Source organism: Delphinus delphis, chromosome 3 (assembly GCF_949987515.2).
Source record: "Delphinus delphis chromosome 3, mDelDel1.2, whole genome shotgun sequence".
In the NCBI taxonomy this organism is placed as follows: Eukaryota; Metazoa; Chordata; class Mammalia; order Artiodactyla; family Delphinidae; genus Delphinus; species Delphinus delphis.
The window spans coordinates 72,616,668-72,629,116 of NC_082685.1; the positions used below are offsets into that span (position 1 = coordinate 72,616,668).

Genomic DNA, 12,449 nt, shown 5'->3' on the forward strand with positions numbered 1-12,449 from the left:
ATCAGCAGTGAAATGAGGTTGATGGATTACATCTGGGTCCATAGCCTATGGAAGGACCCTGAGAAAGGTATGTTACAATAATAATGACCACAGGCTGCTACATTAACTATCAATTTGACATCATTAGCAAACAAAGTTGTATTCCAATAGAGTATAACTTTGGTTGCATTTCTTTGAAGTTTGGCTAAATAGTTCTGCCGTGGCCACATGCATTTTGATTTGACACTGAACCTTTGTCGTAATAGTCTAAATTCCATATTTGTACAATGATCTAAAATTGATTCCAGTAGCTCCCAAACTCATATTAAGGGAAACCACTCTGGGGGAATGTGAAAAGTGTTCTAAAAGTCCTCTGGTTTACAAATCAGTTTAAACACCTAACACAATTAAAGGTTTCTTTCGTACTCTGGGATTGTTCAAGGCTTGAGCATGCTAATATGCTGTCCTAGTTTGAGTTCCCTGGTAAGTGGAATCTGACCTGGAGATTAGTGTACAGGAAGTTTATTATAAATGGTTCCTGGGATCAACAGGGGAGGGGAGGGGAGGGAAACAGGATAAGGCAGAGGAAGAAGTTGGGCCAAGCCCACGGGGAGCTCTGGAGCTAGGATGGCTCTCTGGAGTTGTCTCCAGTTGGGTAAGGGACTGAGCGGGTCAACCCCCTACACTGACCAGTCGTTGGATACAGGCTGCCCTGGGAAGGGGCATGCTCTTAGGCAAGGCGCCTCTCTCCACCCAAGGGCAATTCTTGGGGAAGGCTAATTCTTGGAGAAGCCTCCGGGGCTAGTAGCACTGCCAGCAGCTGGGAGAGTGAGTCCTTCGTTTCTGAAGGTGGTACATCACAATGTGTTATGGGATTCTGTATGCACTGTTTACCAAACTAGCAAAACCTCCTTTAATCGTAAAGCACAGCCAAACATCTAGAGCTACTGGTGGATGGAACACAATTTGTGAAATGTACCCTTATCCCAATGAACTATCGGATGTATACTACCTATTCTGTATGGTGAGTACATCAATTAGGTTTTATATTTGGCTACTCCTACCAGAAGCCGGGTATCAGTGACTTGGTCAATGAAAAGAACTTATTTTACTCACTTAGATAATATGCAGGACAGTCCAGGGCTTACACAGCAGCTGCTCATGGAACCAGGTGCCTTCTCTTTCCTTTTCTTCCTTTTTCAGCATGGGACTTTGTTCTCATGGCTGCAAGAGGCGCTGCTCTACCCCAGAGGGAAAAGTACAGGGGCAAAGACAAGTGCTAAGTAAGCTTCTTCCTCCACAAAATTCTCTAAAGCACCACGTCATGATTTCAACTGACTTTTCATTGGCCAGAACTGAGTCACGTGGGCATTCCTGATTTCAAGAGCATCTGGGAAAGTAGTTTTACCTGAGAACACTTAACTGACTTCTCTCAATTAGGAAGAAAGGGTATTGAGAAGGGAATAGCACTGCCTACCACAAATAATAGAATTTAACTCCTGCCTTCCTTGTTCCTAACCGGCTGAACAACTCCAAGAATGCATTCCACAGAAAGAAGAGATAAAATATATTTATAAAATACAAATATAAGTAAGACCACAACATCACAACAGATTGCTACACTTTTCAAATTTATTTTAACTCACACTTTGCACATTCCATCAAAAGCACTCTGCTTTTATTACCATAGATTTACAGTTGTGTTTCCACCACTAGGGACAGCTGTGCACATGACAGGCATTCACTCTGTGTGTGTGTGTGTATGTCGTGTAAACAAAGGAACATATCTGGCATACAGTATAGCACTGTACTGTGTAATGAGGTCATAAAATACATCGCGCATCTTGCTGGCATATTATGGGGAGCCCCTGCAGCAGTGGTTGGGGAGTGAGTTTTAGTCTTTGTTTCAGCGTGCTTTATCTTGGTTATTGCCATCGACTGATGGGTAGATTTCTGATGACTTGACTTCTGTAGATTTTAGGAAACTTGGGGCAATAACAATTGAAAAGCTAGCCCCATTATGATTAAACATAAAAGTGCAGTGACCCCATCCTTTATGGAAAAATTATTGTTCTGTCTTCTATCCCATCCAGAAAAGAAGCCTCACTTTCTATAATTATATGATTTATAAATATCCTACATATGAAACTATAGTATTAATTTTCAGTTTATAGGCGCATTATACATAAGAGTATTATGCGACACTTCCCTAGAACACCTAGTAGTCTTTTCTCCATACCCTATCCCAGGTTTAGGGGGTACATCATTCTTCCCCTATCCTTGAGGAAGGGGGTTTTTCTGTCATGCTATCTTCTCAAATATTGTCTCAATAGATCACAGCATCACAAAACTAAAAATAGAGGCTACGGTAAATGCCAGAAGGAAGATTTTGCATTTCTAATACACTCCCAGCTGAGGCCAAGGCTGACAGTGCCCGAACACACTTTGAGGCACTGGTTTTAAAACTTGACTGCGCATTGGAGTCCAGGGGCAGTTTTTATAAATGCTTAGGTTGGTTTTATCCAGAAAGTTGGATTTATTTGTTATGATGTTTGGCTTGGGCATCAGATTTGGAAAAGCTCCCCCAGGTGATTCTAATGTGCAGCAAAATTTGAGAACCACTGTTATAAACCAATTAGAAGACTTTTTTTTCCAATAAGTCCCTCCAAATACACAATTTGGTAGACTTCTCTCTCTTTGTATGCCCCTCTACCGTTGACACTGGCTTCTGGGTCCCTTTTTTTCAAGGAGAGTGCCTAGCACAGGGCTTGATTCTTGGCGTGGATCAATCATGGGTTATTGACCACATCAGCTTATAGAACAATCAGTGTTCTATGGACATGCTTTGGCAAGAAGGGAGAGGTGATTTACTTTTCATTGAAAACATGGGTCCAACACATTTCTACTTACTGCAATTCCTTTGCCAGGTTTCTTCTAAGGCAGGTCCATATAAAGGACTTAGAGATCTTGAGAATTGAGAGTAGAGAAGAGAGAAGAAAAGGGAGAGAAGATGACAGCAAACAGGAAGGAGAGAGAGCAAGGGAGGAAATGGAGAGAAAAAGAGGAAGAGGAAGGGGTGGAAGAAGATGAATGGGGAAGAAATGAGAAGAAAATGAGATGGATATAAGAATATTGAAAAAATTGCTGGTAGATATTCACTAACCACCATCTATGAGAGGTGGTTCTACTGAGATCAACAACAATGACTGTTGAGATCAACAAACTTATGATCTCATTAGGAGACACAAATCAAGTGCTTGAGAAGTTATATAAAACTATGCAATAGTTAAAGAATAATGTGTTACCAGAGATAACACAGGACACATAGATAGAGCAACAAATCCGAGTTATGGGCAATAGACAGCACGAAGTCCATTTTTATCTGGGGAAATGGTATCAACCCTGTTGTAATGAATTCCTTATTCTTACTTTGCTTTATCAACTTAACATTAAGCACATAGGAGGCTATTGAAGAAATAACATTTAACCCATTTTGCATCAAGGAGTCTTTCAGGGAATTATTTAAATATTTCTTTTATGGTCATTTCCTCCAGCCTGTACCTTTCAGTATGTGGCTTATGAATATACACTTTGAGGGGAAAAAAAAAAAAACTTGTAAAAATTTGCTTCTTGAAGATACCTTTCAGAGTCTCATCCATACTCCCGACCCCATGATGTACATCTAGAACTTTCTTATTAGGGTTGAGGTCTTGATACTAATAATGGGAATTAAAACCATTCAAAGCGGTGAAGGTTTGGTATCTTGTTATCTTTTTTAAGAAACATTCTTAATTTGATGTGTTGAACTTTGGCAATACAAGTCCCTTTAGTGACATAAAAACAGCAGACTTTAAAAGATGCTGACAGATGTTGTGATAGTTTTTTGTAGCGGAGCTGAGTTCCCTGCTGTGCTGCATGTAATTAGGCATGCAGATAGGGCTTCACTCGTTTTACTAGCCCGATGGGAGGGAGTGAGGGCCGGGACCCCAAAGCTGGGCTTACTAAAAGGAAACATACTCTTTCTGTAACATGTAAATGAGTCTTGATTTCTATAAAGAAGTAAGAGTTTGTGTTTTCATTTTTAAAATTCTGCCCAAAACTAAGTTTGTGGTAAGGAAAACATCATTTCTAATAATTTCTAGCACATATAATTCATCCATGTCATAAGGAACTTGGATGGTAAAGTTGTACATGTGTGATTTAAGAACCAGCATTTTTTTTTTTTTTTTTTTTTTTTGTGGTACGCGGGCCTCTCACTGTCGTGACCTCTCCTGTTGCAGAGCACAGGCTCCGGACGCGCAGGCTCAGCGGCCATGGCTCACGGGCGCAGCCGCTCCGCAGCATGTGGGATCTTCCTGGACCGGGGCTCGAACCCGTGTCCCCTGCAGCGGCAGGCGGACTCTCAACCACTGCGCCACAAGGGAAGCCCAGAACCAGCATTTTCAGTGTCCTAGCAACATCATTAAACATAGAATGCACTGTCATGTGGTCTGGCTCATCTGAATCCGCTCGACTTCCCTATTTTACCTTTTTAAAAAATTCTTTGTTCTTCTGTGCTTAGGACTGCGGTATCTAAAATGATAGTGTCAATAAACAAATTGCCAGAGTTTTCTGGGTCAAGGCAGCATCTCTTTCTTTCAAACTCTTCACATTTTCTTTGCTGTGTTTAACTGGGAACTCTGTGTCTGGCTCATAAAATCCCTGCAGAATGCCCAGTCCCCTTCAACTTTCAAGTTTAAAAACACAGCCTGTTGAAGAACAAAACTGGGGCCTCTGGGGGACAGAGAGAGCACTCTCTGGGCCTCCGTCCTTTGCAGACACCATTCTAGGGCTAAGTCCCAAAGGCTGGCTCACATGTGACTCCTGTGTAACTTCCTCTGCACCAAGCAGGAAACACAGGAATCCACATTTCACATATGCTTGCCATATATTCCCTAGTAGAATCTCAAACACTAGGACAGAGCAGTGAAATGTGAGGAGGCAATCAAAGAGGGCATAGGAAGCCAAGCGGCCACAATCAGAATAGGGCATCTCATTTGAGAAAAAGACAATGTGAGAAACGCAGAACCACACACGGCACCAGGCTCTGACGACAGGAACTCACAGGACCTGAACAAGGACAGAGCAACGTGGCTGAAATTCATAGACATGTTGCTCTATAAGTTGGAAGGAACCTACCTCCTAGATGTGTAGGTAAGCCAGCCTCCCCCTTTCCTAGATTTATCAAAGAGGCAGTGTCCCTTGCCTAAGACCAAAGAGTTGCCCAGGAGTAGAGCCAACACCACAACCCTCCCTTCCTGAGTGCTCGTCAATACACTAAGGAGATAGTGTAGTGCAGGACAGATGGACAGTGTCGTGAGGATAACGAGAAAACTTGTACCGAAGCCAATTCTGCTATTGCTAGTGGTAGTACCTTGGACACAGGATTTACACTTTCTGAAGTTTAATTTTCTAATCTCTACAATGGAAGTAATAATACCTACAAATAAGCATGGCTGGTACATAAAAGGCACTTTAATATTAGCTCCTTCATCTATACGTCACTGCATCTCATCAAGCATAAGTTAGTCAAATGATCCACCTATGCAAGATCGCCTCCTAATTCAGTACCTTGGCCTATTTGGTCCACCAGGATACAGAATGGCCCACGTTTGACTGCAGTAACATTGCTAGTAACTGTTAATAACATACACTGCTCCCTCCTACTGATAAGAATACATTCTACTTTCAAACTAAAATTTGACAGGCCTCTTACAGGCCATGGCAACCCTTTGAAAATAAAACTCTTGAAGTTGCAACAGAAATATATGTTTACATGATAGGACAAATCCATCTGGAACTTACTCTTACATGGATTCAAAGAGCTGCATCAACAATAGAGCTGTTATGAACTCAGGCTCCACACTGTCTCCTAAAGGAATTAGACAGGCCTCATCATGTGTTAGAGGCAGAAAAAAGTGACCCAGGAAAGGGGCTAAATCCTTAGCTGTCATTAGTATTTCCTCATGTCAACAGTGCGATCTGAGATGACAGAAGGAACTGACTGACTTTATATATTTGTCTGATCCTCTAGCACTTAGTGAAAACGAGAATGTTTTATTTGACCCCTATGGGAAAGCAGCTCAACTGGGCAGTTTGTTCCTGAAATAAAATATCAGCCGTCAAAATACTCTTAAAGCCCCTTAGAAATTAGAACATCACAGATTTATTAGAAGGTAAGTGCCCCAAGCTTATAGGTGGCTGTTAACATTGTTTTATTTCCTTTATACAAAAAGTAGAAATGACAGAAAAAAACACTCTTAACAGAAAACAATAGCACTGACCTGGTCTCATTGAGAAGCTGAGCCCAAACTGCCCATGTTATGGGGAAAGGGAAGTTCAACCAACATCAGCAAACACCCATGCAGTTGATGAAATACAAAACGGTGACAGTGGCTTGGTGAATGTCCTGTGGGGAGGTTGAATCAATCTTAAAAAACATACATTTGCCCAACCATGCTTTTAAACAGCATCTCTTTAAAAACAAGTTATATATACAAATATCACTCAAAAATGTGTCTTATATACTCTAGTGCTATAAATTTAAGGCATCCCGATAGTCTATTCTTCTGCTGGTGAGGCACTGTTCTCGTGATTCTATTTCCACAGAGGACAGTCCAGACATTTCCAATGGTATCCAAAGGGCAGCAATGAGAGATAGTAAAAAAGTGATTTATAAGAAGAATTCTTTTGACTCTAGCTCAGCGACGTGCTTTATGCTGTAGGATTTCTTCATTTTTCTATTGATGTCATTATGCCTAAGCGGAAGAAAAACCATAGGCCAAAATTAGATAAAACTATGGTCAAGTTACAATACAACGCCACTAAACAGCTCACCAAAAATGGAAATTATCCTCACACAAACCACACTCAAGAATACTTCATTCCAGCAATCAAGTTATTCTCTTTTCATATAAACCACTCTTTAAACAATAAATAGTAATAACATACTTATTAATAAGTATGTTTTTACTTAATAACATACTTTGTGGACACTTTTAAATTTGGCCCTGGAAGTAATTTCTCAATTATGCTGATTGGAAACCAGGCAAAATTCTACAGTCAAGTGAATTTTATCAGAGTCAAACAAAATAGGAAGCATAGTACTGCTGGTTGAGTGGAAACAAGAGATTTTTATATTTTATTCACTGGATTCACTGGTGACACCTTTTATTCTCCAGTAAGCTTGAGTGTTAGTCATTTAAAGGAAATGCTTTTTCTTTGGGTGTGTGATTACTGAGTAGTAGCATGTTGGATGACCACAGTAGGTAAATCTATGGGAAAAAGAAGAATCTAGGGAAAAATAATGCTGTTTTCCCCTCAATACTTGATACCTCATAAGCCTATGGAAAGAAGTACCAGCTCAAGCTTGGGAACAGTTTTAGTTTTGCTTTTTAAGTGAATTTCCCTCTGGGTAGAAGCATTCATTTTCATGAGATATTAGTCCCATTCTGAGTATAAAATCTTCCAGGGAGGAGTTATCTTCTGAGTTTGAGCTAGACTACATATTACTAAATTCCTTCTTGTTGCTGTACCAGACAAAAACAAACTATTTCTGGGAATGGTACTCGCTCACGTGAAGACACATTTGGATGGAGAACCCCAAGTGGCTTGGGGTGTTTATGGCCTCAAAATCGTACTTGCTTACAAAGACCATGTAGTCTATTAATTCTTATTTTTATTTATTCATCTGAATAGAACTTCAGAGAGTTGTTCATGAGCAAGGAAGGGAAGAGGGTGGAAGAAAAATCTGGTTGGTTAAAAAATGTTTTAGGAACTTCCAATTAAGCACGATGGATTAAAAACATAGATTTATCATCTCTTTCTTACAAAACAACACTGAAATGAAAGTAAAGAAATAAAAAAGCATCAACCTAAATGAATAGAGGGAAATGAGAGAGGAGATGATAACACACAAAATGCCAATAATATTTCAGAAACAGAAGGATGGATCGATATGTGGAACTGACTTAGCAGAGCAGGCAGGAAAAGCAGAAATCTAAGCCTATAGTCAGGGAAGCCAGGAAACTGATGTGCACTGCATGACTCGGGAACTAGAAGTACCATGAATTTCTGAAAGTGACAGTGGGTGCTGTGTGAGTGCTGAAAATGGGAAGATTATTTGAAACTTTTTGGAAGTAGCAGTTCATACCCCAGATTACCTTCCTGACCCAGTGCAGGCAGGTGACTGTCCCTTTCCCAATGAGAAGAAAGACTGGAGATTACAGTTTGCAACGCATGGACCAGAGAGAGACTCTGATTTCAGCTAAAGGGGCTGGAAACCATGGGATTAAGTGAGAGTCCCTATAGAACACAATTATTAACACATCTCCTGCTAGTTTGACCTACAGATTCCTGGCAATCAGGTTAATAGGCCCTAGAAGGAGACTGGAGTTTCCTTATCTTGAGAAATCAACTGCCAAAAGAAAAGTCCTACAAATACTGACAATTAGTCAGTTTCCCAACAAAAGAGCCTAGTACTTAACCAGTCTGTGTGAAGAAACATCTACCAGTCAACAAGCCTCACCCATAAAGCCAGAGCTTCTAATTGAGCTTTAGTGTCTTGTTTCTAAATATGAATGAGTCAGGGATCACCAGACTTTTGAGGGAAGTGCTACTATGACAGACAAAAACCAAAATAAACAGAAACAGAATTCAAAGTGAATAGAGGTAATATAGGGAGGTGATGAGAACTTCAAAAAATTGTAACAAGAAGAAAAGAAAAACCAGGGAAAATGTTTGCAATTCATAACACAAAGGTCAGTTTTTATAATGTGTAATATATAAAGAGCTGCTACAAATCAACAAGAGACCAGACTCTCAATAAAAATGTAGAAAGGATTAAAAATAGTATGTTCAGGGCTTCCCTGGTGGCGCAGTGGTTGAGAATCTGCCTGCCAATGCAGGAGACACGGGTTCGAGCCCTGGTCTGGGAAGATCCCACATGCTGCGGAGCAACTAGAGCCCATGTGCCACAACTACTGAGCCTGCGCGTCTAGAGCCTGTGCTCTGCAACAAGAGAGGCTGCGATAGTGAGAGGCCCGCGCACCGCAATGAAGAGTGGCCCCTGCTCGCCACAACTAGAGAAAGCCCTCGCACAGAAATGAAGACCCAACACAGCCAAAAATAAATAAATTAATTCATTAATTAAAAAAAAATTAGTACATTCATACAATGAAATAATATGTAGCTATGTAAAAGAATAAAGAAGCTCTCTCTATACTAATACATAAAGACCTCCAATGTGTTAGGTGGAAAAAAGCAAGAAGACAGACTGTGTGTACAGTATGCCACCTTTATTGTAAAAAGGAAGAAAAGATAAAAATATACACTTGTATTTGATTGTAAAATTTAAATAAATTCTGCATATATAATGCCATGAAAAAGGAACAAAGAGAAAACCAACAAAGTCCTATTAGAAATTAACATTATAATAGCCGAAATAAAAAATTAGAAAGGTTGGAAGGTAAAGTTCAGTAAATATTCTGGAAAGAACTTTTAGAGAAAGCCAAAGTATGGATAAGTACAGAAGAATGGTTAGAAAATAGTTAGAAAAGTAGAAAAAAATAGTTAGAAAAGGATTAGTCCAATGTGTTGAACATTAGAACAATAGTATTTCCAGAAAAGTGAACAGAGAAATTGGAGGGGATAAAATTTTCAAAGATATTGTACCAAACACTTCCCAGAATTGAAGTGTGTACGTTTCCAGATTTAAAAAGCGGGCTGAGTGCCCACACGCCAGGAATGAGAATGGAATCATGGCAAAATATCATGAAATCAAAACAGTGGGGATAAAGAGAAAATCGTAAAAGCTTTCAAGGGATTTGCAATTACAGAGGAATTGAGCTTCCTGACAGACACATTGAGGAAAATGAAATAATGTGTTCAAGATTCTAAGGGAAAATAGTTTCCTACCCAGAGTTCTATACCCAGCCAAATATTCGTAATCCATATGAGGGCAAACCAAAGATATTTCAGCCAGGCAAGGCCTCAAAAATTTTAGGACCCCCTTCACCTCCATAGGATGGGAAGATATATTTACCAAAGTAAGAGAATAAACCAAAAAAAGAGGAAACAATAGATTCAGGAAATAGGGCTCTACACAAGAGAGAAGCAAAAGGAATTCCCAGAATGATGTATGTGGGAAACTGCAGATGACAGCTGTGTGGCGCTGCCAGACAGTCGCAGTACAGACTTGGGTAAGAGGAAAGATGGTGTCTCTGTGAACAGACTGAAACACGAGAGGTACCTGATTTGTCTGAATGCACCAAAAGAAGGGTTCTGTCTCCAGCAGAGTGTTTGGAAATAAACTGTAAACTTAAAAATCAAATTATTTCCAAGGAAACCATAAAGTTACATGAATAAGGAAATGTAACAATAGTATGCTGCATGGATCCACTGTGATTAATATTTAGATAGTCATAATAATAATAAACACCAAATACTAATTTATAACCCCCAAAAGTGATACAACTATATTGATGGTGGGAAGACGAAGCAGGTGTGTGTGTGTGTGTGTGTGTGTGTGTGTGTGTGTGTGTGTGTGTTGGAGTGGGGGGCAGAGTTGGTTGCCAAAACCGAGCTGGATAAATTTGGTTCATTGTTGAGAACATGGATTTTGGAACCAGACTGACTGAGTTGAAACCCCGGCTACATAATTTATTACCACTGTTACTGTGTAACTTTGGGCAAGATATATAATCTCTCTGTGCCTTGGTTTCCAATCTGCAAAATTTGGATAATAATAGTATCTACCATATTGTGTCATTCATTGTAAAGATTAAAACAGTCAATATGCATGAAGAACCTGGAATATTCTTTGGTACATGGTAAGTGCTTTATAAGTGGTAGCTATAATTTTAATCTTCTATAGTAGGATGCCAATAGACAGTAGAGATAATATCTAAAATTTAAAGTCTGTATGAGCATGTTATTTAGAAATACAGGGAACTGCCTGGTGGCACAGTGGTTAAGAATCTGCCTGCCAACGCAGGGGACACGGGTTTGAGCCCTGGTCCGGGAAGATCCCACGTGCCGCGGAGCAACTAAGCTCACGTGCCACAACTACTGAGCCTGTGCTCTAGAGCCTGTGAGCCACAACTACTGAGCCCTTGTGCCACAACTACTGAAGCCCGCGTGCCTAGAGCCCATGCTCCACAACGAGAGAAGCCACCTCAATGAGAAGCGCGTGCACTGTGATGAAGAGTAGCCCCCGCTCGTTGCAACTAGAGAAAGCCCACGTGCAGCAACAAACACCCATCACAGCCAAAAATTAAAAAAAAAAAAAAAAAGAAAGAAAAGAAATAAGAGAATACTAGAGAAAACACCTAAAGACAAGCAAGCAGTTGACTCAGGGGAGTAGGAATAGAGAACGGAGTAGGTTGGGCACAGGGATGGCCAAAATTAAACTAAAAATAAATAAAACTTTAAAAATCTTAGGTTGTAGTCTAAGAATATCATCATCATTTAGACATGGATGGAGTATTTCTACTTTAATATAAGGGGTGCTGTGCTCAAAAACACTAAAAACACTTTCTGCAGGACAAAACCCAGCATGATTAGAGTTGAGTCAATACCAAGTAAAATGTTAATTTGAGGCATTTATCTGAATAATATCAGGATGATTCAAGTCTCCCTGAACCCTTCAATTACTTAGTCCTGAATTACCAGTTATTCAAAAAAAAAGAAAGAAAAAAGGCAAAAGTGTTTGGGTAATTCTGGCATGAATTATTCAGATAATTTGCTGCTCCTTGATTTCATTTTTGGATATGGAATCACATTCTCTGTGACCAAAATTGGAAAGAAGGCTTAAATTTAAATAACAGTTTTTCAAGTAATCTAACTTGCTGACTCATCTAGGCATGGATTCCATATTTCTACAGCCCAGGGTGACCAGATGGCAAGATATTTTAGAGACTCTGCCTAAAACAGCCCACGGGTAGGCATTACATTTTCCAATGATAGACAAAACAGGTAGACTTACTTAGCTACTTTTGTGATCTCCTTCAGAGCTTCACTGAGAGCATATCTATAAATCCCATCTACTAAAAAAAATGAGATTCTGGTTCAAAGAATAAAAACATATACTTGAAATACCCAATATGAAACTCACTGTAGGAGGGTAGACTTGTAATCAAAAGGCCTAGATTTCTACAGAGCATACCATCCTTTCTGTGGGATGACAGGCTTGGTCCTTTTTAGTTTTCTTTTCCTTGTTTTTCCTCCTTTTCCTCTCTCTAGCTCTCCCTCTCTCTCCAAATATTCTGAAATCCTTACCATGTGCCAGGCACCAAGCTAAGACATTGGGGTACAGACTTGGATATGATGGTACCACCAAGGGTCACCGGTGTCAGGAAGTTATACCTTTCATCGAGTTGACCATGTTTTAACTGTATCCTCTCTTAGTTTTCTCTTGATCATGATCTTGCTGA

The 12,449-nt window shown here is 39.9% G+C and overlaps 1 protein-coding gene across 1 annotated transcript in view; it reads right to left on the bottom strand.

Annotated features, from left to right (window-relative positions):
* Nucleotides 1-6,203: 6,203 nt before the first annotated feature.
* The window catches only part of SNCAIP (synuclein alpha interacting protein), a 149,339-nt gene continuing 143,093 nt past the window's right edge, over nucleotides 6,204-12,449 (bottom strand). Inside the window, exon 12 of the mRNA XM_060006967.1 lies at nucleotides 6,204-6,776. Within this exon, the coding sequence (XP_059862950.1) occupies nucleotides 6,692-6,776 (85 nt within the window). The 3' untranslated portion in view covers nucleotides 6,204-6,691. The remainder of the gene's footprint in view (nucleotides 6,777-12,449) is intronic.